This window comes from Anomalospiza imberbis, chromosome 2, assembly GCF_031753505.1.
Source record: "Anomalospiza imberbis isolate Cuckoo-Finch-1a 21T00152 chromosome 2, ASM3175350v1, whole genome shotgun sequence".
NCBI lineage: Eukaryota > Metazoa > Chordata > Aves > Passeriformes > Viduidae > Anomalospiza > Anomalospiza imberbis.
Window position 1 is genome coordinate 61449516 of NC_089682.1, and position 27032 is coordinate 61476547.

Sequence of the window (27032 nt, forward strand, 5' to 3'; positions counted from 1 at the left end):
GTCTCAGTTCCACACTGAAGCTGATACTCAGTTTTTGCTTTTCCTTATGTAACACCTAATATGCTTCTACAGAACGCTTTTCTCCAAGTATGATTTAAAATGTCAGAAGGCATGTCTTTATTTTAAGAACAAAGTCTGTCCTAAGGATAAGTAACACTTTTTCCAAGTACACAAAAAGAATGAAGAGTCAACAGATCAGTAGGAGAATGTAAGTCTTCAGAAGGGACCTGGCACAATCCATGTTTCTGAGACAATAATATTAAAACTGCTGAAATCACTCTGCATGATCACCTTCGTTGCTGTGTTCAAGTTTGGTCTCTCCAGCAAAAGAGCAACAATGGCATTTAGGAGGGTGTCCAGCAATGGAGATGGTCAGGGGTCTGCCATATGACAGCCAATTGAAGCTGAGGGAAGCTGGAGATGAAAAGGGGGATCTTTTTGCAGTCTTCACCTTCTTGATGGCACACAGCATAAGGAGAAAGGCTGACAATCACGGTTTGCAACAAGGGAATTTCTGAGTAGGGAAAAGGATTTATTTATTATCTATTGTATTGTGAGCATTCTTAGACACTGGAAGAAAAACACAAAGAATTGTGAAATCTTCATCCTTGGAGAAATTCAAGTTTAACAGGCCAGGATCCTGACCAACCTGCTCAAGATGACCCTGCTTTAAACAAGGGTTTGAGCTAGATATCCTCCAGGGATCCCTTTCAACTCGAGCTACTCTGCAATTCTGTGAATATTTTTTGATGTATCCTAGGGTCCCTTTCTTAATAATAATTGCATTGATGCAGCCCAAATCTGCAACAGTGTAAATCCAGTTGGATGAACTGCTGTGTGTCTGGCTAAACTCTTTTCAAATTACACTAGTTGATTTAATTAAAGAGTTTCTTCTGCCTGGAATCCATGTTTTGTTTCTGGTGGATCATCACAATGCTGCCTTACATGATGTTACCTTCAACTTTTTCATCAAGGTGTGAAGGAAAAGTACCAGCGCCAGTAAGGTGTAAAAACAATAATGGAAAGATTGTCCTAACTCTTCTGTTAGGTTGGGAGTGGAAACAGAGGTTTCACCTGCCTGTAAAATACTATCCTACCCTTAAACCTGTTTTAGTGGGGGCCAGGTTAGTCTCTTCTCAGCCGTAGTCTGTATTTGAGTGGTAAGAATTTAAAGATGCACCACACAATGCAGTCTGGCATTCACATTCATGCAGGGAATTGTGGATTCTGGCCTTCACTACTCTTAAGTTTAGTCTCAATTACTCTAATAATATCCCATCACAGACAAGCAAGTAAACTGAAATGAATAGTACACAGTCTTAATCAAGTAAGATCTCAGACTGACAAGTTTTGCAACTCAATTTACACAGATTTTATTTTTCATGTAATAGCAAGGGTGAATGCAGTGTCATAGGGTATTCTGATAAAAAAAAAAATGGGGTCAGTGTAATAAAGAAGACTATTTTTTTGTGATTTTCTTTTTAAGACCAAAATCCCAAACTATTCTGTAAAGTCCAAAGAGCAGAAGATGCCTATTATAGAGGACCTACTGGATCCTGCAGATGCAGAGTCAGAGGTATTAGATGCTATTCCATGAAACCACTGTGAGAACACAATTCTTTTAAGAGAAAGAAATCTGTCAGAGGGTTGAAGAATATTTTCTTTTATTTCAGGGACAGAGAGTTTTGATTTAAAAAAAAAGCCTTCAGCATGGGCTAAATAGGCTTAAATTTTGATGGTCCTTGGGCTTTATTATGTCTTATTATGTCTGCCTTTCTGAGACTGAGTGCATGGCTTGAAACTACAAGATCCAGTTGTCCTGGAGATTATAGCACCAGCTCTTTCAATATTATATATCTTGTGTCAGTGCTGGAAGGTTAAAGATTTGAGGGAGCTCTGTTTGGACTGGGTGCAAAACCAGAGTCCTTTGAGATTTTGCTAGTTATTAGTGAAAGTAACTCTCATGTTGGTTACACCTGGAAACAGAAAATTTGCAACAAAACCCTTTTTTTTTTTTTTTTTTTTTTTTTTGTATGGGTACAGTTGCAAGCAGGGGGTCATATTTCAGGTGACTAGGAAGTGAGGGTGGTGTGCGAGATCAGAATTACAGATTTATAGACTTTTGTGACCTCGTACTGATTGCCCTCAAAATGCATCTGTTTTACCATTTCTGTTAGCTCTGGTGATTTTCAATGACAATCAAGGACCTCAACTCTGTTCTTGATATTTTCTCATAAATAAACCTCACCACATCTTGAAATTCTCACCCCTCCTCATTCAGTTGTTTTTGCTTAGTAGTTACATTCTTTGACATTATAATGTGAGAACACATTTTTCTTCACGTTTCCTTTTTGGTAGAGTCAGCAGAATGACCCCTGCACCCCAGGATATGGCAGTGCAGACTTAAGGTGTGTTTTTCCACTGAATATCTTACTGTGATGTTTCTCAGATTAAATTTTTTTAGAGAATTTTCGGGAATATTAGAAAATTTTAATTTTAAAATAGTGATTTCCTTCATCAGCAGAATTTTTTTTTAAGATACAGGATATTAAGGAATCTTTTGGCTGTCAGGGCCTTTGCAGTGAACCCATGGTGTCCCACAGATCTTTTTGCATCTTTCTGCATATTTGTCTCGAATATGAGTAACCAGCACATACCCTTCCTTTCATTAAAAGTTCCCTCAGGACTTTGTACAGTGTAACACATCTCTGTCTTGATTCCAGTTGATGCATTCTGTGATTCCATTTGCCCTTTGTGCAACTTTCAGGCCTTTCCAGCTCATGACCATCCCAGGAACAGCAAGTATTTCTTTGCCTTAGTTCCTAATAATTTCCAACTAATGAGCTATGAATCTTTGTTACAAGTTTCCCAATAAATAACATTGTGTTCTGTAGTGATAAATTTAATGTCAGTCCCAAGGCTGCACAGTTCTTCCAAACAGTGTTCAGACATTTTAAACCAACTTCTAACTAAGAAAATAATGACAGAACAGAGAAAAATTACCTTACATCTTGTTTTATTGTTCCAGTTGTTTATCCTAATTTCAGTCATTAGTTTGATATTTGTTTCCTTCCTTTATTTTTCTAAAAGAAAAGTGATTATGTTGGAGATGAGGTAAAAGGCAATGGAAAATTGGAAATTTAAAAACATGCAGTTATTGAAGTAAAAATAAATAACATTTATTATTTCATAATAAAACAAGAGCTTTTACTGAAGAAATGCTATCTGAAAGATTGTATTGGTATCTTCCCAGAAAAGGCTTAATCACAATAAGATCCCTCTAATATTCTAATATCTTTAGAAATTATAACTTTCATATATCCCATGGATAAAAGAATAGAAAAAGCCTTCCCAAAATGCTGTGGAGGAAAACGTAATCTGACCATGAAGGACCTCTAGTGGCACATATACTTCCAATCAAAAAAAAAAACCCCTGACATTATGCTTGCTCAGCATTTTAGAAAGAATCACTTCTGCAGTTTCAGATTTTGACTTCAATTCATGTAATTTTTTTTTGTCTTTTCTTCAGCTGACACAGATGCAAAATATATAATTTGTTACAGTAATGTACAACAAAGTGTCTAGCTGAACCATGGCTTTGCCCTTTACTTGTTATCATTGTTATCTACTTTTATCACCTATTCAAAGTTACGATTTTCTCAGCAGGAGGAACAGCCTGATAAGACACACTGAAATTAAACTGTTTAAGCTTGCTGGTACTTTTGAGTTATCTTTCACCCACTCTAGAAGATATCCAACTACAAAAAGTATTTGGATTCTTAGTTCCTTTCAGTCACACTTCAAAATAGTTTGATGCTTTAGACACAATTTTTGAATACAAATAATTAATTTTTAAATAATAAATGTATTGCTAAAGTTTCTTAGTCAAAAAGGAGGTATATACCTACCAGTTAAGTCTAGGGGCCCATTAAACTTTCAAGTACATCCTGCCTGCAGATAAACTAGAGTCATTCCCAGGGATTTCACTAGTCCTGAAAAAGACACAGTAAAGTATGTTAGAGTGAAAGCAGTTTCTTTTGTAGAGCCCCAGGAACAGAATTTCTGTCTCTGAAAGAGGATGCACACCCTTAAAGGCACACACTGCCATGTCCCGCTGGTGGGGTGGCACAGGGCAGGGACAGTACAGGTTCTGGGCAGAATGACGGGTGTCTGCAGAGCCGGGCAGCCTGGCTGGCACACACTGCAGCCACGTGCATCTCTTCACTGGCATGAGGCAAACTCAGGGCACAACAAAGATCCAGAAACATACAGCCGCAATCACACATGAGATGGACCCTGAATTGTAGTAGAGCAGCAGCCTGAAGCAGGAGTAGCTGAACACAAAGTCACATTTAGACATCACAGTTATCTCTGCATTCATGGCCATGTTGTCCACAAGCCATAAACATTTTCTGCGATAGCGAAGTTTATTACACTTTGCAATGAACTTAGTCCCCAAAGTCTAATAGATGGCACTTTTAACAGCTGTTGCTGGATTTTCTTGTTTGTTGCTATTGTTAAAATTTAAATAAAAAAGAGATCAAACTCTATTTTGTTTCATATTTTTAGATAGATACCCCTCTGGCATTGCAATCTTGCTGCAGCTGAGCAGCTCTAGGGTAAAGCTCTGGTATGGCAGTGTCTTTTTGTGTGCTGCAGCCTACCTGTAGTAAGGAATTCCAAGAGCAGAGCTTAAATGGAGACAAAGAGCACCAAAGGCATGATTCCCCATCTCTGGAAAACTGGCAGCAGATTGCAGACATAAGATGAATTAAATGTGAAGATAAGAGTACCACAGCTGTGGGACTCAGATATGACTAAATACACAGGGTTCGATAAATCTGTTTCTTTTAAACCCTTTGTTGGTTTAGATTGTGAAGAATCAGGACCAGCATGTCCAGATTCATAACTATCATAGCACTGAGACTGATCTTGGCAGACTGGTTTCTTGCAGAAGTCAGAGCAGGATTTTTATTGGATTAGGAATTCAAAATTAAAATACCAGTAAACTATTCTGTTATACAAGTGAAGAAAAAATACATAAAAACTCAGTATAATAAAGAAATGGATATGTAGGTTATAATTTATTAATGCTATTAAAACATGTAATTATACGGCTTTTCTTTCATAATGACCTTTAACATTTACACCACCACAGAGTCAAAGAGGGTATTTGTGGTCCTCTCCCATGTAGCCAGTACTTTAGTGGTTATTTGAGCCTGGGCCCTTGGGGAAAGGGGAGACTAAAATTCACCTTCATTAATGACAGGTCCATGGAAATGTAAAGATAACCTGAAAATGGCACAGTAAAGCCTCTTTGACTCCTAAATCTAATCCTATGAGGATGAATTTGAGTAGTAGCAAAAGGAAATAAATGCAATTTGAATGAGAGAACTGTGACAGAGAAAAACACGTCTGAAAAAAATGTTACGGTGTTGGGGGGAGAAAGATTAGATCGTGGTGCTCTGCAGGGAAACTGTTACTCCTGTAACTGTTACTCCTGGGACTGGCAGATGCGCCTGAACTGCCTGCACAGGAACCACCTGCTGCCAGGCTCCCACGTGTCCTGGGGCTCGATGCCTGCGCAGGGGCTGGGGGCAAAGTAGCCCTGCAGAGACCCGCACCGGGGCACCAGGCTGGGCTGCTGCCGGGGAGCCCCGCGGGAGAGCGGGAACACCAAGGTGGCGCTGGCGCTGCTAAAGCCCCCCACCAACACCCAGCGGTTGAAGGAAACGGCAGGGCCGGAGCGCGCCCAGGAGAAGCAACATCAGGAGAGCTCCGACCCCACGCCCCAGCACGAGCCGTGCCCCTCCCGGGGGCGGCCCCTCGGCGGGCACAAAGCCGGGCTCGGCCGCTCTCCGGGGAGCAGTGTGCCGCTGTCCCGGTGCTGCTGCTCATCCCTTCCTTCCGCCGGGTGCCGCCTTCGCAGCGCCCGCCCTCCATCGCTCCCTGCCCGCTGCCGGCGGGCGCGGGGCCGGGGCAGCCGCGCCATGGAGGAGGCGGCCGCTGCTGTCGGGGCACCGCCGCCCGCGGCTGCTGCTGCTGCTGCTGCTGCTGCTGCTGCTGCTGCTGCTGCTGGGGCCGAGCGATCGCTCGGGGCCGCCTCCTCCTCTCCGCGCCGGCTGCTGGCGCTGCTCGGGGCCAAGCTCTGTACCTGGTGAGTCCCCGGCCTCCACGTGGAGCCGCGCGGCGCCGGCCTCCCCGCCCGCCGGCTTCCGGGCCGCCCGCCGGAGCGGGAGAAGGAAGGGAGGAGCGGGGAAACGTCCGCGCTGCTCTCGGCGCTTCGGCGGGCAGCGCGGTCGGGATGCGGAAGCAGCTCTGCGCCGCCGGGAGCAGCCGCGGGGAGTCTGGGCCGGAGCGGCCGCCGCGGTGCGGGCCCGGGGTTACGGCCGGGGGTGCGCGGGGCTGAGCAGAGCCCGGAGCCTTCGGCCGGCCCGGCCCGGGGGAGCCCGGGGGAGCTCTGGCCGCTGCCCCGGGAGCGGGCGCTCTGATGCCGGGGCTGCTCCGGGAGCGCCGCCGAGCTGCAGTCTGCGGGTGCTGCTGGGCGGGAGCGCTCAGGGTCGCCTCGGCTGAACGTGGAATTAGCGAGTGACGTTTTGACTATTGAAGTAGGACTGTGCTCTCACACATAAACGCATGCATTTGTCTTTCTTGTTCTTCTGTTTTCCGTTTTTTTCCTGCACTTTATCTGTTTTGTAGTCCTCGATCACCATCATTATGAAGGACAGGTCATGGGGGATAGTGAAGGTAATAGAACAAAATAACTGAAACGAGCTATGGAGTCCAGAAAGACCAATATCCCCATTTCCTCCTTCCGTGAATCAGCTTAGGATAGAGACTCGTTCAGGTGTATCTCTTGAAATATGAGCACTAGTTAAGCATGGAAAACTTATGGAAAAATATCTGCCAAGCTGTGGAAACAAGCTGGTACTTCAGAAGCGCTGCCATCCACAAGAGCAGGACTGCATCCTCAGACTTCTAGGCCATCCACTTAACAGCTTCACTTTCCCTCTAAGAGGGAAAAACAGTCCCTGTTTAAAAGGCTCTTTTTGAGCTCTAAGTTTGGTCACTAATAGTTATTGCATAGGATTTGTCAGCCAAGGATGTGCTGGCTTTCCTGCCAGCCTCGTGCTCATAAACTGTAGTCTGGCTGCTGGACTATGTGGTGGTGTATGCTGGACAAGCAGAGCCTTATTCCAGTGGACAAAGTCTCATCTTCTCTTTTGGTTATAAGTTTTTCTCTTTTCACTCCTCATGCCTGTGAGGAGAGACCCAAAAGGCAAGACAGAAACTTGTTGAGTGTTCAGTAACCTCACCTATGCCATTAGTTTTGCCAAAGGCTACACTGAGTGAGTCTATGGAAGGTATTTGAAAGAAAATCAATGCCTTTGACTGAATTTTAAGAAGTGTTGTCTGAGATACTGAATTGATATTTTTTTCTTTTTTATTTCCTCCAGGTGACAGCAGGCTCAGCCACTTCAGATTTGTTTGAGGCCTTTCTGAGTCATAGGAAGGTTTAATATGTAATAAACTAGGCTAAGTTGTATGTAATCAACTAGGGGGGGACTAGGCTTCCCTCCCTACCCCCCCACCCCACTTTGTTGTGGGGGTTTTTTTCTGCCTTTTTTTTTTGAGTAGAACCATTAGAAAATATATTTCTGGTGCTTTTCTGTTTTTTACCTTTTGCAAATTAAATTGATGTCAGTTTCAAAGCAGGACATGGAAAAACTAACTTCTGATGATGTTAGTTCTTAACAATATATTCTGTTTTTCTTAGTTAATTACGAATTATGTTGCAATATGGGTTCAGTCTGAACCTGCATTTTCCCTTAACCACTAGCATGAAAAAGTGAGATCATTGAAATTAAAAGATCACTTCCTCCCCTGTTTAGGAATGGTTCAGTAGATAAAGCTGAACGCAAGTACACTCTGTACATGAACAGTGTTGCCAGGCTTCGCCATGTCAATATTAGATTGATGGCATAAATAAAATGAATATTTGAGTAGCTGTATTTATTATGAGTTAAAAATTCACGTTAAAATCACAGAATTTACTAAACTAATTGCCAGTAAAATTGTTAACTATGGTCTTCTTAAATTTTCTCTAACTTCCTCCTATATAGATTGTATTTTAGTATCTTGGTGTATTTTTTATTCTGCATTTCATGTGGAGCCAAGGAAAGCCAGCCTGAATTTCTCATGATACTAAGAGCTGCACATTACTCAGGTGTTCACTTTAGACCAATTTGTGGCAAACTTTCATTCTCTAAAACGTCCCAAAATGACTTTAGTTTTGCTCAAAGCTATAGATACAGCTAGCTAAGATAGGGTGGCTGAAGGGAGGGGAGGAGTAATTACTTAGTAGCTTGCTACCAAACATCAAAAGCTTGGTATAATAACCCACCCCCCCAAACTAAGAAAAGAAAGGCCTTTTCAGATCACTTACATTGCATCATCTGAGACTCCAAAGTGAATGTCTTTTCCACTGCATTAAAAAAAAAAAAAAAAAAAAAAGCTGAGAGGATTAAGTTCTGGCATGGAAAAGTTAATAATTAATATATTTCAAAATCTGATCAAATATTAATAAGAAAGTCATTGCCATCGATACTCATATCAATACCAGAATGAATGGAAACTTGTGTCTTTAAAGCATTTTTCTCAGAAGAAATTGTCATGTAAAATGCAAACTGTGGGATTTAAAGTTTGCTCTGAAGTTTTACAGAAGATCATACATATTTTTTAAGATAAGCTATGAGCTCAGTGCATCATGCCAGGAGCATGGTGATGTTGTCTCAATTTGAAGAAATTATTTTTCATGCTTTGGCAAATGGTGTGAGGGGAAACCATTGCTGCTTCCTGCTGAGGCTTCCACCTGGCATTGGGAAGCAGTCAGGGCAAGAGGCTGTTCCCTTACACACAGCTGGGAAAGCTGCCATTTACAGAGCATTTTGGGATTCACAGAAGACATTTTTTGAGGGCAGTTTTCCACTGTTGGTGGACTAAGTCTTTCTGTGTGTTTTTTGATGTTAACATTTTGAATCTGTTCAACTGAGAAAAACAATCCTTGAATTAAAATAGACAAAAAAATAGAGAAGGGCATGAGGTGTGATGAAGCCTGCTTGCTTTGTCAGACACCTTTGTTACGGTCGAAGTAAACTCTGTAGTACTGCCAAGACATATTAACTAAATAGCAATGATTGCTAGGGCAGTAACCACAAAGCAAACAGTTCTGGAGGTTCTGGACCTGCCTCTGTTCCCAAATGCAGAAATGCAAGGAGATAATTCCTTAGGTACTTTGAACTGGGGAAATTTGGTTATTAGAAAAGCTGAGGATCACCTTAGTGGAGTTACTCCACTGCAAGAGAGCATATGGGTCTGTCTTGTTTTCAGTAAATGATGGTTGGAGCTCAATTGTTAACAAATTTGAATGGCAGCAGGTTTTCCCCATTTTACCCTCTCATTGGAACATGGTTGCTATCCAGTTTGCCAGAATGCTGCATGTAGAGTCCAGACCTTTGCTGTAGAGAAGGTGCTGTAGCTCAGGAGGAGCAGTTTCCCCTTGCAACTCATATCCTAGACAAAAATGTTTAAAGCCCTACCACACATAAGTCCATGTTAAATGAGCCTCCTTAAACAAACTTGTGGGGTGGTATTGCCTGTGCTTCTGCCCTTCTCTGTGGCAACACCCAGCAAGTGGGTGAAGAGGAGTTTGTGTCTAGATCAGGGCTTCTGCCAGCCCAGGCAGCTTTGACCTCTCCTGGTAGTGTATTGACGAGTGCAGTTCATTTTGTGCAGTACACAAGCTTTGCTTCAGTAAAACTGCAGCAGTTTTGCCCAGTCATGCCCCTCTTCGTGTCTGACCCCTACCTCCACACTCTCCTCCTAGCTAGTCCAAGTGCAGGGTGAATTTGGTCCAATAAACTGCTAAAGACTTGGCTGTGTTCCTTGAGTGCCAATGGTGAAGAAGAAGTTTTTTTCTGCTAGTTTGGGGCAAGAAGCTTTATTTGAATAATAAAAAGTATATGTGTGTTTTTTTAAATGCCTTAAATCATGTTCTTGTATGTTGTTCACCACAGTGTATTTTCCTTTGAATTTCAGTGGGTCTTCTGTCATTTTACCTGTTGCAAAAAAGCCAGAGTTTGCAGAGCTGGCAAAGGGCAAGCTAGAATCCTCATCCATGCCTGCTTGAAATTTTAGTTAAGCTACTGCACTTTTGTTCTAATGGCAACTGATTAAATACTTTATGTCACCATAAAAAGATATTTCTGCATCAGCCAGAATAATTAGCCAGAATGCGTCTGAGTTGTTCACTAAATAGCACAATCAGATAATTGACCAGAATATAAAGAAATTAAAAGGAAATAATTTAAAATATAAGTGAGGTTGCTTCAATTTTTTCTCCTGCTATTTTTAATGAAAACCACCCACCACCCCCCCAACAGATTTAGAAGTCTCTTTAGAAATGAGAATGTTTTTCTTTCACACACCAGTTAGAGTTACTCATATGAGAATGGATACCTTACATTCTCATATGAGAATGGATACCTTACATACTCATATGAGAATGGTACCTTACAAGATATCCACGTGATATACAATACTTCGGAGTGTGAATGTGCACCATTCCTGGGTTTGGCAAGGCAAGCTGTAGTAAAGCATGGGATTCAAATCTCTTGGAAGTCCAGCGTGGCTGGACTTTAGAGATTTGCTGTCTCATCAGAATGGACTTGGAGAGAAGAATGTGCCCAGCAGCATTTTCGAAGTCAGAAGAGCTTGGTGTCAGGCTGAATTGAAAACAGGATTCATGCAGGTGCATTGGAGTCTGTGCAAGGAAGACGCCTCCCTTCCAAAAGGAGGGATTGATTGCTTGATTGTAGTTGGGTTTAGCACTGTCAAACACACCCTTCTCATTGTCTGGCAGCTGGATTGCACAGCACAGCACAGCAGGGTGAGCTGGTACTTACTGCATTGGGGTCTCCCACCTTGGGAAAACGGCCAGTGTTAGTCTCAGGTGGTGTGCCTGACACATGGGTGTCAAGCCAGACATCAGCCTGGAGAGATGTGGGCACAGGGTAGGTGTGGAATCCTAATGAGGTCCTTTCTTCCCTTGCTTGATTAATTAGAGTGGTAACAAATTGTTTGTGAAGACAGTTAAATTGTCGTCAGTAGTCTTCAGAGTAAGCAGATTAAATGTGAACTTAGCAGACCTGTACAGACAGCACAGGGTTGAGCTCCTGTCACTGTATATTGTGCATGTGCAGAGACTAGGGTGGTACAAGTCTCCGTAGCTTCACTGGCAGGAGAAAGAGCAAGCCAAAAAAAATACATAGAGTTACATGCCCCTGTTTGTCTAGGAGCATCTGGAATCGTTCATCTTACATTAGGTGAAGAAATGCTACTAAAAGAGCATGAGCTTTTTTTTTTTTTCTTTTTTGTCCCTGCTGGCTGTGGGTGGGACTTAAGAAGAGCTGTGAATGCAAATATGATCTCTACCCAAAATGCATTCTTGACTCCATCCTCAATTGCAGCAGAACAGGATATAATAGAACTGAAGAAATTCACAATAAGTATTAATTATAATAATTCTTATTATAAGAAAGACTGATTTTATGGTGAGAACAAGCAATCACTGGAACAACCTCCAGAAGGATGTTTTGGAGTCCCCATCCTTGGAAGTGTTTGCAAGATGCAACTGGACAGGGCGCTAAATATTCTTCCTTGAGTCTCCCTTTCCCATGAAAGGTTGGACCAGATGATCTTTCAAGAGCCTTCCAAACTGAGCTGTTACTTGGTTTTATCATTAATACTTATGTGTTCCTTTAGTACTGCTCATCTAAGGTCTCAGCTCACTAAAACTCACGATGGAATTCAGTGGAGGACAAAGGATTTAATTCAAAACTTGCCTAATAAGAATAAGACCTGCTATTGGGAAGAGACTGCCCAGGTGACCTGTTTGAAGCTCCTTGCAAGTAACTGCAGTCTCCATGGCTGATGGTTTGAGCTGGCCTCACTTCTCACATGGCTATCCTGAGGTCAGACTAGACCTTCTAAGTACACAAAACCCTGCTTACCTGTAGGTAACAGGATAACATTGGTAGGGAGTAGAAAAAAATACAAAGTGTCAGCCTAAAAAATGTCATTTTTCCTGTTAAACTAGAAAATATTTGTTTAGAGGCTTGAATGTTTAATTCTAAGCTTACTGTTTTGTCTTTTATGTTCACAGGCATATTTGGAAAACGATAATTCTGGGCCAGATGCTCTCCTTGTTCATCTGTGGGACTGCTGTTACTAGTCAGTACCTGGCAGACAAATACCAAGTGAATACTCCAATGTTGCAAAGTTTCATCAACTATTTTTTGCTGCTTCTAGTTTATACGACAATGCTGGTATTTAGGACTGGTATGTGAAATACGGGATGGGAGATTCTTGTTCATCTTTTTTTTTTCTTTCTACATTTTCATTTCAGAATTCGAAAATAAAGACCTCGATACTCATACTATTTTTTAAAGTTCCTGCTTTGTAGCAACACATGGAAATTAATTTCACAGGTTAAATGTGCATTTAATTTGATAAAATGTCATATCTGTTTAGTTTTATGCTCTTTGGTTTGAAATCATATATTATATTGGGAAAAATAAGCTTTAACACGCTTTGTTACCAGAGGCTATTTAGTATTCCTCCTATTCTTATTAATTTACTCTTTAGACAACTCTAGTCTTGCTGTGTTTTGCTTCATGTGGAAGAATTTCTGTGCTTTTCACTATTTGCATTGTCTCCTCCCAGGCTGTGTTTCCTGTTATTGTATCTTAAGCAGGGGCAGGCAAAGTCAATCTTGGTATTGGGCAGGCAAAGTCAATCTTGGTATTACTTACGCTTCTAAAAAACAAAATTCCCGTGCAACATTTGGTTGGAAAGAAGCACATATTGATTGCTGCTTTCTTCTAAACAGGCAGTGACAGTCTTTGGCAGATTTTGAAACAGAGGTGGTGGAAGTATATTATTTTGGGACTGGCTGATGTTGAAGCCAATTACACAATTGTAAAAGCCTACCAATATACAACCCTCACAAGTGTGCAGGTAAGGACTGATCTCTTTTTGAACTGTTGCTTTTATTACAGTTTTGGACTGGTTTCTAAAATGAGATTCATAGGACTGACATGGAAGCTATTTAAGGCTGAAAAGAGCTTTCCAGTATGTATTTTCTCTCTGCAGTACAGGGAAGAGCATCCTGTATCATGAATATCCTTTCCGGGAAGCAGAGAAGATTGGCTGGTATTACCCTGTGCCAGCTCCTGAGTTGAACCCTAATTATTTTGATAAAAGCACTTCTAAGAGTTTGCTGACAGCCACTCAATTTTTTCTCCTGACACAAAGATTTATGACCAGATAACAGTCACTCAGTGTAGGTTCTTGATGACAGTGAGGTGGATCTTTTGCCTAGTCCTAGAAGCTGTGGGAGGCGTTGTGAGATGTAACCCCACCTGTGAGGACACACTGAATATCAGCTGGTGTTGCTGCCCATGCAGTGAGGTACCAGCCTTGTGGCTTTTGCATGTGGCAGTTCAGGGCCCTCTCTGGGAGAGGTGGAAGGAAGGTCAGCATAAATAAAGTATTAGTAGTCATCCTCTGCAACACCAGTGCTTGATGCTGCATTGTTGCACTAGCATAAATCTTGTGTTCCGAAAAAAGCTCTGTAGATGGAAGGGCTAAAGCTGGGGTTTCTCTGTCACACTATGCAGACAAAAGCTGCTGGAAGAGTCAATGCTTTCCTCCTGCCTACAACTGCAGTCTCCCAGGCTTGCAGGGCCAGTTTCCTTGAAAGCTGCTGGAAGAGTCAATGCTTTCCTCCTGCCTACAACTGCAGTCTTCCAGGCTTGCAGGGCCAGTTTCCTTGAACAAACTAACTCAGAACACTGAGCAAAGTGGGAGTAAACCCTGCCTTTGGCTGTACTGTTAGTGAGCTGTGTCAGGCCCAAGTTAACTCACTCTGTGACTTCACAGCTGCTGTGGGAACAAGGGAGAGGATGGCGCAGGAGCAAGTAGGGAGTGTGTCCATATTGTGCCAATTCATGCCTGCTGTTGCCAGTGGTGGGGATCTGTGGCTTGGGTCATGGTCCCACTTACCTGAATAAAAAAAAAATAGTAACATGAAGACTTGGCTGTTAGTTGGAAAGGAGTCAGTGTTTTACAGAGTCAAAGTAATAGGGGTTAATATTTAAGAGAATTCCCTGTAAAGCAATAAACTCCTGCAGTCTGGGCTCCCTTTAGAGAATTGCAGTAGATTTTCATTGCACTGCTGAAGACCAGTTGTGTCTCTTGGATTGTTTTGTCACATTTCCACTTCATACTTATGTGTTATGACTCATTAGGTCTTTAATCTCCTTACAAATAATGCCTAAGAAATTGAAGTTTTAAAGAGTGACTTGTTTCACTCTCAAGATCAAGTTAAGCTGGTAAGTGAGACACTGTTTGACCTTACAGTTTACAGCTGAAGAAGCCAGGACTTTGATCCAAGTTCTCAGAAGTAGTAAAGCTATTCCCATGATTTCTTTCATAGAAATTAAGAAAGAATATATATAATAGATTGTCCTATCCAAAAACCTCAAGCATTTTCTGAGCCTTTTTCCCTTTTGGTAACCTTGCGACTGATCAGTTCAGTAATTGCAATTTTTTTTGCAGTTGCCTGTTGCCCTGAGGTTTCTTGCACATTCTCTGAACTCACCAGTTTCTCTCCATTGTCAGAAATGAGATACAGGGAAAAAAACCCCAACAAAAGCCTGTGATTTGTTCTAGTGCAAGGCTTTTTGTTTTTGGCAAGCGATTTTGCAGCTACATCAGTACCTGTGGTTCAGAGCACCCAGCCTGATGGCCTGTCTGCAGTACTGGCTGTAAGTGGATGCCCAGAGACCATAAAAACAACACAGGGCTTTATGGCACTTTCCCAAATGGAGTGTAGTCATTGTTAAAATGCTGTCTGGCTGGAGCTTCAGCTCACCACTATGAAATGTAGCTTCAAAGATAAGTTTTTTTCAGCTCAGCAAGGAACTTCCATGTATTTTCTCACACATACACACAGAGGCAGAACTGGTTTCCCTTTAGTTATCAAATGCCAGCATTTTACAGAAGGAGTTTGGAGATTTTTAGGGTGATAACAGTGGGATGGCAGCTCTCATTTCTTGGTAAATACTGAAGACTTTGGTCCACAACTGAACTGTTTGGCTGTGGCTGAGGCAGTACCAGGATACTCCTTTCTACCAGTGTCCTTTTTTGTGGCAGAACTTGACTGTGCTGCAGTTTGACCACTTATTATGGCATGAAGCTGAGTTGGGAGAGGTTCAGATTGGATATCAGGAAAAGGTTCTTCACCCAGAGGGTGGCTGGGCACTGGAACAGGCTCCTCAGGGAAGTGGTCACAGCACCAGGCCTGACAGAGTTCAGCAGGCATTTGGACAACAGGCACATGGTGTGACTCTTGCGGTGTCCTGTGCATGGCAAGGAGTTGGACTTAAAGATCCTGATAGATCCCTCCAACTCAGGATATTCTGTGATAACAATTACGTGATTTATATCAAAAAACAAGCAGTATAGCTGTGGTTTGATGTTTTTAACAGGTTATTGGGCACATTTAGCATTCACTCTGTAGGTAATTCAGATAGAAATGTTTTTCAGGCAGCTGTTGACAGATTGTCAGCTGATGGAAGAGTGCTAGCCTCAATAGGAGAAAATACAGGATGAGCCCCTGGGGCTCAGCTGGAGGCTGCCCTTAGGGAGTCTTGTGGGGAATGAGCAGGATGAGCAGTTGAGGATTCTTGCTTACAAAGCTGTCTGAAGCTGGCAATTATAAGCAAACCAATGACCTCCAACTGCCTATGATAATTTATTAACCATTATATTAAAATGTCTTTCAATAATTTACCCTACTTTTAAAACCTCCTATAAACATTGTGGCCAAAGCGTGGCTTGAGTCAAAACATTTGTAAATCAAATCACTAGGTTATCTGGTTTCTTCCCCCTCCTTGTTAAAAATACAGGCTAGAATTGAATAACATGAGAGTTTGAAGAGGCTCTACTGGAAATAGTAGTCAGTACCACAGTACTGCTGTAAATGTTGTAAAACCTCAATAAATAAAATCTATTTTTTAATTGGTTCCATTGACACAATTCATCATGATATTATATCTGCTTTGCACCTCTTTGATCTTAATCCTGTACAGAAGAGCTCTGTAATGTACTAGATGAAGGGAAGGTAAGATCCAGTAGCTGGAAATCTGATTTCATCTGTCTGTAATTGAGGGTAATTGTCTCTTGGAACAGATTGCCAGAGTGTGTTCCTCATCATTTGATGCCTCTTTGTCCTGGCTGCAAGTCCTCTAACCACGGTGCTGTGGTTCTCCAGGGTGTTCTTGGTCTGGAAGCAGCAATTACCCGTATGGCATTACTGAAAAAACTTCTGGCTCATTATGTACTACTCCCTTGTATCCTAATTAAGATATTTTTTAAAGGGTTTCTACTCTTTCTGTTTGGGTTGAAAAACTGTTTGGAGTTTGGAAGGCTACATGCTAACATCTCAGTTATTGGGAAGTGAAAGCTTACTTATTAGTAGAAGAAGTATGTCTATTTTTACCCTTCTGGTGGTATATCTACCACCAGAGGGGTAAAAATTTTCCTTTCTAATGCTTGTAGTATTTCTTGTTGTTTGATACTAGTCAAAAGAGTCAAATTTGAAGGAAATGTTAGAGGTTTTCTTGAGTCTAGACTAAAGGGAAGATAGAGAACAAGACCTGTGACAAGATAGAAGGTCACAGTGTGATATTTTCCATGATATAAAGTTGTATTGAAATACTTGGTATCATGTGCTGGGACTCAGGTAGTTGTAATGTCTCATAATACAGCATGAAGAAGTACTCTTATACTTCATAGACTTTACAAACTGGACAAGCTGGAGGCAATCCAAGGAGCAAAGACAAGTAGATGGAAGGATTAGAGGCACTGTTAAGATTTAATCTTTATTAGCTGCTCTTAGCACTATGCTTCTAAGACTTTACTTTGTATATTTATGAACAAGAAGAACCAGACTTATCACCAAAATGTTAACAAGTTTGGTTGAAGCCCTTGGGGAAATGGTACAGCACAGAAGTTGACTGCAGTGGTGCACTGAGGCAGACAGAGTCTGGAAATAAACATTAAGAACTGAGGGCTCTTGTCTTAATTGCAGGGATTATATCCCAGTCCTACTGATCTGGACATATTTTGTTGGGGTTTCAAGAGGCCAAATTTTAAGGGCTGACATTTGAGAGCAATTTCTGAGGTATCTTTGGGAAGTTGACTGTATGTTCTGCTGTAGGCTGTTCCCCATGTAGTTCTGTGGCACTCTACTGAGACAGGTCAGAAAATACACCTTTTCTTTCCTTTGACAAATTCAGAAACAAAATCTTTTTGTTGAATTAAATACTAAACCAATGATGATTAGCACAGTGGTCTCAATGGTATTTGATTATTTTAGAACAATATGCTAGTCTTATGCTGCAGTGTGTGTTCTTCTGTATTAAGTACACAGCTAACTCTTGCTGCTTCCTATGCTAAAGGAGAATAGGTAGAAGGTCCTTGGAAGTGTCCAAGGCCAGGTTGGAGTGGTTGAGTGGAAGGTATCCCTGCCCATGGCAGGAGGGTTGGAACTAGATGAACTTTAAGGTTTCTTCCAATCCAAGCAGTTTTTTGATTCTATGGGTGGGTCTAACAGCAAAGCAAAAATACATATAAACTTTTACAGAAAAAATAAAGAAAGGAAAGATAAGTCAGAACATCAAACCCAAAGCTGCAGGGTCAGGTCCTTGTCACAGTCACGTCAATGTAAAATCAGATTACTTGTACCATCAGTAGTTCCATATTTTTGCTTTGTGTACATGGAGCCCCGGGGAGCAATGCTGTTTCAGAGCAACATCGTAGCATTGATTTGTAAAGCTGCAAAGATTGATTAGATCCATCATTAGAAGACTTTCTAAATCAGCACTTTCTATCAAGAGAAAGTGGACCCCTGTTCCAGCTCCTCCTTCACTGGCAAAATGCTTTTAATGGTGAAATGTGGGTCTCACCCCTCTCTTAAACAAAACTACTGGGGCTGCTTTGCAGGTTTCCTTAACATCTGATGATTGGAAGTAAGATCCTGTGCATTTGCTTTCAGGATGTTGCAGTCCAGATTTGGGGTGTGTTTCTAACTCATTTTTTCTGTACACACAGCTCCTGGACTGTTTTGGAATTCCCATGCTGATGGCTTTGTCGTGGTTCATTCTCCGAGCAAGATACAGGCTGATACATTTTGTTGCTGTTGCCATCTGTTTGCTGGGTGTGGGAACAATGGTGGGTGCAGACATTTTGTCAGGGAGGCAGGAAGGTGAAGGTAAGGAGTCCTTTATTGTTGGGGGAAGAGCAGAGAGATGGTTCCTGCTGTGGGCAGGAACTTGTAAAGCAGAAATAGGAGCAGATACAGTCTGTTTTAAAAGAGAACTTGTTGCTACTTTTATTTCTTGTCCAGGAAGAGGAGATGTTGATTTTATGGGGATCTGTGGAATTTCTTTGCTTGTATGTTTGCATATTTCTACCACCTTAAAAAAAACCCACTTGTGTTAAGTTTAAATTTTGCTGCTGTTCATTAGACAGTGTGATGAAAAGTCTCATTCCTGAAAGCTTGTTCCCTTTGACTGTCATGTGAGATGGTTTAACAGAAGAAGCTGCCTCTGCCTGCAAACCTTGTTTATACAGTATCAACCTGCTGGCAGCCAGACTTCTCTGATTTGCAATTTTGTCTGGGTACCAGTAATACATGAAAAGTTGCTCACAGCAGCTGACTTCTCAGAGTTCTGTTTGGCAGACCCAGCAGAAATGGTCCATGTGTCCCCAAGGTCACAGCCTGGAAAGTGGGGGCTTACCACAGGAGTGCAAGAGGAGATGGGGTAGGATGCCAGGATTCCTGGGACCTCTGTGAAGGAGGCTGTGGGCTCTGGTGCCAGGAGCCAGCTGGGTGCAGATAAGGGCAGGTCTTGTCTTCTCTATGACAGATACCTAAATCAACCCATATCATAGCCATCTTATTTTGAATAAGAATTTTGAATTTTCAGAGCCAGGAACTAGGTGAGAAGGTAAATTTCAGGGCATTGCCTTCATCAGACAGCACAGAGATAAGACTGTGTGCTGTTATTTTGGGGCTTTACTGTAGGTAAGACATAAGACAAACTGAAGTTTAGTTTTACTGCTATGTGGTACAAGTATCTTGGAAGGAGGAGAACATTTCCCTGAGACATTAAGAAGTTGTGCTTTATTTGCTGACCTGGGGATCCTTACTGCTGCTTACCCTCATATTTTAGACATACTTTCTTAGTGATTGCTTAGGGAAGGAAATTTTAAACCAATCGAAGGATTTAAACAGCAGTGATCCTCTTGTACTTAGCTGATGCACAGAGCCATTTAATGATGAGTGATCATAGCACAGGGAGTCCTGTTTGCAGTATAAATACATTGCAGCAGGACACACGGTACCACCCGTCTGCAGTGCCCACTTAGGATGTGGCATCAACCTGAAGCTGAGTCCAGGTCCCTCCAAAATCAATAGGCTGATTTTAGCAAGCCTTGAATCAGGCATTACTGCAAAAGTGGGGACAATATTCTCAAAATACAGAGAGCATCTCTAACTGGGAATTTGCTCAATTCCCTACAGTGCCTGAGGTCAGCAGAAGTAGGATTGGACCAGATAAAACAGCAGGGTCTTGGCTGGGATGAGATGTAAATGCTGGGTTTAGCTCACTCCACACTGTGCAGGGTGAGGTGAATGGGCAGCAGAGTCTGTGCTCAAACACTCCTCTGCGCATACAGGAAGGGTTTCCTTCCCCTGGAATGAGCTAGGAAGATAGAGATGTTCAAGATAAATTTGCTTGCTTTTTTAAGGAAACTTAAAAAGTATTTGCAGCATTGCCCTTATTGTGGATTAATATTTCTGTACAGGTAGTGACGTGGTGATTGGAGATGTCTTAGTGCTTCTTGCTGCTTCTTTGTATGCCATTTCTAATGTGAGTGAGGAATACATTGTGAAAAATCTGAGCAGAGTGGAGTTTCTAGGAATGGTGGGCTTGTTTGGGACTATTATCAGCGGTCTACAGCTGTAAGGATCTAATATTTATTTTAAAACTAATAACGAATATACTACAGATGATTGCTTTTGTACCCTGAAATGATGTTATTTAATTCTTGGTTGCATCTGTATGTGGCCTCTATCGGAGTCCTTCCACTTGAATTGATTTTTGTTGCTGATCAGCATCTGTTTTATACCCTTTTTATTTGCACTATGCTTATTGCAGCAGTTGTAAAGCTGAACTCCTGCAGTTGAACACACAGGATACTTGGCTGTATTTTTTATTTTGTTGATGTTTGGGAGGACACTCACTATGCTGAGGACTGTTCATATGAATGTATTTCTTAAAGAATTTTCTCTGTGGAAAAGATTAGGAGATAATTGTTAGCACGAGATCTTCCATAATAAACTCAAGTTTAAAATGAAACCATGTATACTCTTACAAATAACCATATTTGAGTAACAGCCCAGATGCACTTATGTCTGTCTAATGAATTATATAGTCCTCATTTCTCATCATTATAGTTAATAATTTCCTCAGATGGTATATCAAATAAAACTGAATTGCTGAAGGATTAAAATGCCTGTGAAGAAGGCATAAGAGTTAAATAACAGTGCTGTTGACTTTCAGGCACTTTAATTTTTATGTCTTTTTTCATGCTTGTTAGATGTTTGAGCTAGTGTCATTCAGTAAAATTTGAAACAAAAAAATGAATGGCTTATAGATCAAAAGTTTCTTATCTATTTGGTAATTAAATTCTCTATTTTAGTATGATTTTTTTTTTCTTTTTTACTATATTATATCTTTTCTCTAACTCTAGAGCCATTGTGGAACATAAGGAGATAATGAAAATTCAGTGGAACTGGAAAATTGGTATGTGTATGACAAAATAATGTGCATGTTACAGAACACTGGCAAATTGTAGTCATTTAGACTTTGAATGGTGGGACTCTTCTTTCTCTGAATAACAAGCAGCATTAATACTATATTTCACAAGTTTATTTTCTTCAAACTTTGCAACTCAGCAAAGAGAGAGGGTCTGCAGCAGTGAACATTAAAATAGGTTTGGCATTTTACATATAACTTGAAATAATTTTTCAAAGTAAATTGAAATAAGTAAAAAAATGAAGCCTGTTTAATTACTGTGAGTGTTTGTTGTTTAATTACTGACGTGTTTGTTGTTGAAACATCACAAGAACATTCTTCTGTTGTCCTTCCTAAATGAAGTACAGGACAAATTTACACATTTTGACCTGACCAGAACTAAATGTTATCCAGAGGTGTGGCTCTAAATTTCTTCAGGCAGCTCTTATGTTATGTAGGAATGAATGAGAACTTGTATATATACATGTACATATACATATATATATATATATATATACACACACACACATATGTACATATATCTTCTATACTTTCTTATATAGATACAGTAATTCTTGCAATACAAGGTAATCTTCCAGGCTTCTCTTACATGTACATTCCCCTATCTTTTAGGAGATAAAAATGCATAGTTTCAAGGCATCTGAAGAATATCAGTGCTCTATAAAATCATAGTTCTGTGCCTGAGGAGTAACATGTCACCTTGTTTTGCAGCACTATTGTTCACAGCCTTTGCCCTGTGCATGTTTGGGCTGTACAACTTCATGCCAGTTGTGATTAAAGTTACCAGCGCAACCTCTGTCAACCTGGCGATTCTGACTTCAGATCTCTACAGTCTCTTCCTTGGGCTTTTCTTGTTTTTGTACAAGGTGAGTACATTCATTCCTTCACTTTCACATTCTTTCAGTTATATTTCTACTCCAGAATTATAAATAAAGTATAATGTTCTTAAAAGTCCCAGGACAGTCGTTTGCATCTGCACATTTCTGCAGCTTTTATGATTCATTGTTGGCAGGTGTCAGTCAGGAGGAGTCATGTTAGTTAATGACAGAGCCTTGCCTTAGCCAGAGAGCCATTTTCAAACCATTTCACACTTGAAGGAATAAGTTAGTGTTAAGATATAGTAAATAATTTCCCAAAGTGTTCCCATAATACAGTTCTCACTGAAAGCCCTTTGTGGAACTGTATGTTAGATCTGGTTCATTACTCCAAATGTCGAAGGAGAGGGTTTGAATCTCCCTGTCCTGAAAGGTGTTTGGTGTCTGAAAGAAGACCAGTTTGATTTTCAGAAAATAATATTTTCTTTCAGAAGTTTCATCAGTTCATTACCAACATTTTGGGATGAGAATCAAGCTCTCTCAGGGCTGCTGCTAAGGAGAGACTAAAGGATCTGAAAAAATACTGATAAATGTATTATTCTGTACACTCTTCAAAAGGCAGTTACTTTTATTGTGCTCTAAAATATTTTTGGCAGTGTCTGATCGAGCTAAATGACAGTGCTGAAAGGATTTTATTCCACCCTCCACTTTCCATCCAGAATCACTTGTGAGAACCTAGTTCATTAAAGTAATTTGAGTAATTGAGTCAGCCGCTCGGTGACTGGAAGGGCTTGTGAGAGTGAGAAGCTTGTGAATTTTGCTTGGGAACTTGATCAGTATTAATCCATGTGGTTTCTTTCTCTTCAGCCAGAAGCTTTTAGGTTAGATTTGTTTTCTGAAAATGAAGGCAGTGCAGAGTCTGGTAATGGTAGGGTCTGACAGCAGCTAGATTTTCCTTTTCAAGAGTCTCTTAGCTCAGCTTTCCTCCTTGTTTTGGGTTCCAGACTTTGCTCCAAACTACAAAGCATCCATTAAAAATGAATGAAGGAAGCAAACTATACTTATGGTCTAACAATTAAATCCTTTCTGAGTCACTTCCAAATGTGGATTTTGGCACCCAGATAGCTTAACTCAAGAAGTGATTATAAATTTATATTCATAATAGTGAAGAGGAAGAAGAGCTTTGGAAGGGATATATTAAATTTTTATTTTTTGGGTTTTTAGCTTATTTTGCGAAGAGGTTTTTCTGGGAGTAGGCCATCTCATAATTTCTAACACTGAGATATTCTGGTACCAAAGGAAAAATAAACAGGCAAAGACTTTGGGATTGTGTTGAGAGAACTTCAGATATTTATTGAAATAGGAACTTGCATCTGGGGTTAGAAACAAAGAAGTAACAAAAAGGAGAGCAATAATGCCGCATCTTTAGTAATCAGAGGATCTCAGATAAGCTATTATCTCATCTGTTATCTGAGATAACCATGAACTGAGAGAGCCTGATCCTGACATGGCTCTTAGCAGTAGAAAATCTTATTGCCAAGTTAACCATACAGTTTCTTAACCTATGGGGCAAAGAAACCAAGTAGGATGTTTGCTGGAATAAAAAGCACTCTGGATACAGGAATCTACAAGCAAAAAAATACGGGGAATTGCTCTGTATTCCCCATTATCAGATGGTATTTCACAACAAGCTGCTGGAGGCTTGGCTGGGCTGTAGAGTGAAGAGAGCCATGGAGAACTCTGAATTGCCATGGTCTGAGCCTGCTCTGAAACAAACAAACAGAAGGACCACAATCAGTGGCTGCAGCAGAGACCAGGCCCAGGAATTGATAAAGTTTTGATTTGTGCACAGTGTTTTGCCAATGCACTTAACTTTTTTGGCCTCAGCCATGTCTGTTTCAAGTGAAATGTGAATTTTTCATGCCTGTTTTGAACTCTTTTAATTTTTTTTCTTATTGCTCCATAACGAATCCTTGCTATGCTTCCTAATGAACTCATTAAATAGATACCTGTAATCCCTCAAGAGATATTGAGAAATATCTTCCCATGCACTCGTTGTATAAACTGCTGTAGAAGGGAGTATACTGCAGAGACACTAGATGGAGATACAATCCTCCAGTAACATTTAAAGTACTCTCTAGGCTCAGCAGTGGCAATGAGGATATCAGCTGCACAAAGTATGACTGAAATCAGCTTCTGAAGCAATAAAGTTGTTGCAATATTTGAAATTAAAAAAAAAAAAAAAGAAGGAAGAAAAAACCCAGGAAAAAACCACTAAGTTCTCCTCAAAAGAAAAAAGAGTGTAGGTCTGATAGAGCAGCAGGGGTAATGCTCACCTGTGTCAATAAATGCAAGATACACACAGGCCTTGAGTCACAGCTACACTGCGACAGCTTTGGCACCCTGCCTGGGTGACTGTATCCACTCCTGGAGGAATTGACTCATCAGGATCAGAGAGACTTCAGCCTTGTGTGCACTGTGCTGCAAGAGGGGTCTGCAGTTCCTGTGACTGTCCAGGCACATGCTCACTCAGGGCCTTAGGCTGGAGAATTTGTGCAGGTGGTTGGATCCAGCCCCAGGCTCTGCCCATTTGCTGGGAACAGGTCAGTGGGAGGTATGACCATGGGCGATCCTGCTGCTGCTGTTGGGATAGCTCAGAGCTTGATGCTTCCTCCTGTGTGGGGCAAGCGCTTGAGTCCAAGCTCCTCCAGGCAAACAGCCAACAAGGTGAGATGAGAGGGCACTTAACACAAGGCCACTGTGTTTCAGTCTGCTTTTCCTTTTGTGTGTTGCCATCCAAGAGTTTCCAAGCCAAGTGACTGCCAGCTAGGAATTGCAGTGCCTAAATTGTAGATGCTTTAGTCTTTTTTGGAGGAGAGTCCACTGTCTTAAGTCTTACCATTCATTTTGTCCTGATAAACTAGAACATATTTTTGAAGCATGTCTAAGGAAGCTAAGGAGGTTAGCGGATATTGACAGAGGTGTGTAGGATATGCTGGTCCTTCCTCCTAGTATTTAATCAGTGTGGTTTGACAAAGGGAATATGGAGGATTTTAATAAACATGCTGAAAATTGTTCCTGTCTGTGGATAACTTCACTTGGTGTTATTGAATGTGGTGTTATGTAGTAAGTATTTGTCTTTCTGTCAAGGTGGCTGAATCTTGGCAATTACTGGAATTTTAACAGGCAAATGAACAATAGAGTGCCTGATGTACCTCTGCAATTTGTACTCTTTAGCTCTCACCACTCTTCACAGCTTGCAAATGCTAATCCTATAAAAGGAGCCCCAGCCTCTGTCCCCTCAAGGACCTGTTTGGTGTAGAGAGCAAACTGGTTTTGATCCACCAATAACACTCATCTAGCCCTGCAGATGGTTAAGAGATCTGTGCAGAGAATTAACTGCTCTGGTGACTTGCAATAGTACAGAGATTCATCTTGCCAGAACCTCAAATACTTGCATGTGCTGGATCAAAATTCTCTTAGGGGTAGAGTGTTTCAGTATTCATGTGAGTAATCAACTTTGATTCTGCGTGACTGTGTTTACACCCATTTGTTCTCTGTTAAGACTCTTGTATGTAGACCTGAGGAAACTCCCTGTCCAACAGTCTTGGGAGTGAGGTGCAGAGAAAATCAGCCAGTGGCCCAAGTCTTTAAGAAAATAGAGCTGTTGAATTTTGGTTTTCAGACCTGAGTCCAGCTCATGGTGATAATCATCATTAAAATAATTTTTACAAGGAAGGGTAGCTTTCACATTCTTGGAACAAGGCAGTGTTGGAATGTTCTTGCATCAGGCGAGACTGAACACATCTCTTTCTCTCCTCTGCCAGTTTTCAGGTCTTTACATTGTGTCCTTTGTTATCATCATGGTGGGCTTCACCCTGTACTGCTCCACTCCTACTCGGACAGCAGAACCCGTGGCCCTGCCGCAGCCCAGCAGCTCCGGCCTGGACAACGTGGCACTAAAGCTGGAGGAGAACGACGGCGAAACCCCGGCCCTAACTGTGCAGTTCACCAGAGGAGAAACTGTGGTGGTCAGCACCAATTAAAGAAATGGCAGCACTTCAAAACAGAGCCTTTTTTTTTAATTGCCAAATTTCCCTCAAATATTAATCCAGAGAACTGTCCTACTGCCAAGGCACATGTCATACTGTGCTGGGTTTAATGCACTTGATAGACTTTTAAGGCCAGATCCTCAGTCAGTGAAACTGTATTGATTTGCCCTTGCAGAAAATCTGGCCTTTAGATGAAGACAGATTAGTATTTATGTGGAGTCTCTGGAAAGTGAGAGACTGTTATTTTTAAGTGCTTAATTAACTTAACAACAAATGCTTCGGGAAAAAAACTAAGCCAAAGCAAGCTCCCAGGTCACTTAATGGGGAGCAAATATGTTTTATATTGCATTAGGGACCTAAATCTGCACGATGCTGTCTGAGGGCTTCATGGGTTCCACCCCTCGGTGCAGGGTGCCCTCAGACAGCATCTTGCAAAAGCTGCTCAGCTTCTCACAGGACCTGTTTCTGCAAGCCACAGTACATCCACACACCTTCTATGTGCCAGTGGACTTCATTCCTCTGTGGAAGGATTTGCTGCCTACATTCCACCCAAATGTTCATCTCTTCATATTGCTGCACTCCCTGTCACCACTGGGGCTACAATATGTATTTTTGTTTGAATTTTGCTAGTATGGAAAGTTTGAATATGTGTTTTTATAATTCCTCCTATTTCTCTCAGTGGCCTTTTCTTTGGTGCATTCCTATTAGCTGTGGGGGAGGCAAAGGCAGGCTCTTCCTCTCTTCAGTAGAACTGAAAGTGTTTTTTTTTTTTCTGGATGAGAAAGCAAAAAGGTTTGAACAGATGTTCACTTCTCAGTGAATTTCTCCCTGAAATGGGACATATTTCTGCTGAAAGAGTTGTAATAAAGTTGGCATTTCTTCAAGAACTTGAATAATTTAAGCCAACTCTCATGGCAACAATAATGACATAATATCCAAAAGGTTAGGTGCTTTCAGTAGATAGACTGGCAATTTTCATACCCCTCTTTATACTTAAAATAAATGATGAAAAAATACAAGGCTTCAGTTTTAAGATCAGTAAAACCATACTGGGGTTTTATTTTATTTTATATTTTGTACAAGCCTTAAGAGCTCAGGTGTATGAAGTAAAAAGAGAATAAAGTATTCAGCAGCTGAACATTTGGTCTTGGTTTGCT

General features: G+C 41.2%; 2 protein-coding genes across 3 annotated transcripts in view; both read left to right on the forward strand.

Annotated features, from left to right (window-relative positions):
* ALKBH8 (alkB homolog 8, tRNA methyltransferase) overlaps positions 1-27032 on the forward strand; it is a 262866-nt gene that overhangs the window by 77804 nt on the left and 158030 nt on the right. The gene's annotated exons all lie outside the window — the stretch shown is intronic.
* On the forward strand, positions 5742-27015 carry SLC35F2 (solute carrier family 35 member F2). Its single transcript, XM_068181373.1, has 8 exons — positions 5742-6157; positions 12224-12399; positions 12950-13077; positions 18238-18397; positions 19996-20152; positions 20944-20996; positions 21720-21874; positions 25651-27015. Exons 1-8 carry the CDS (start codon positions 5991-5993, stop codon positions 25867-25869), a joined length of 1215 nt encoding a protein of 404 aa, XP_068037474.1. The 5' UTR covers positions 5742-5990; the 3' UTR covers positions 25870-27015.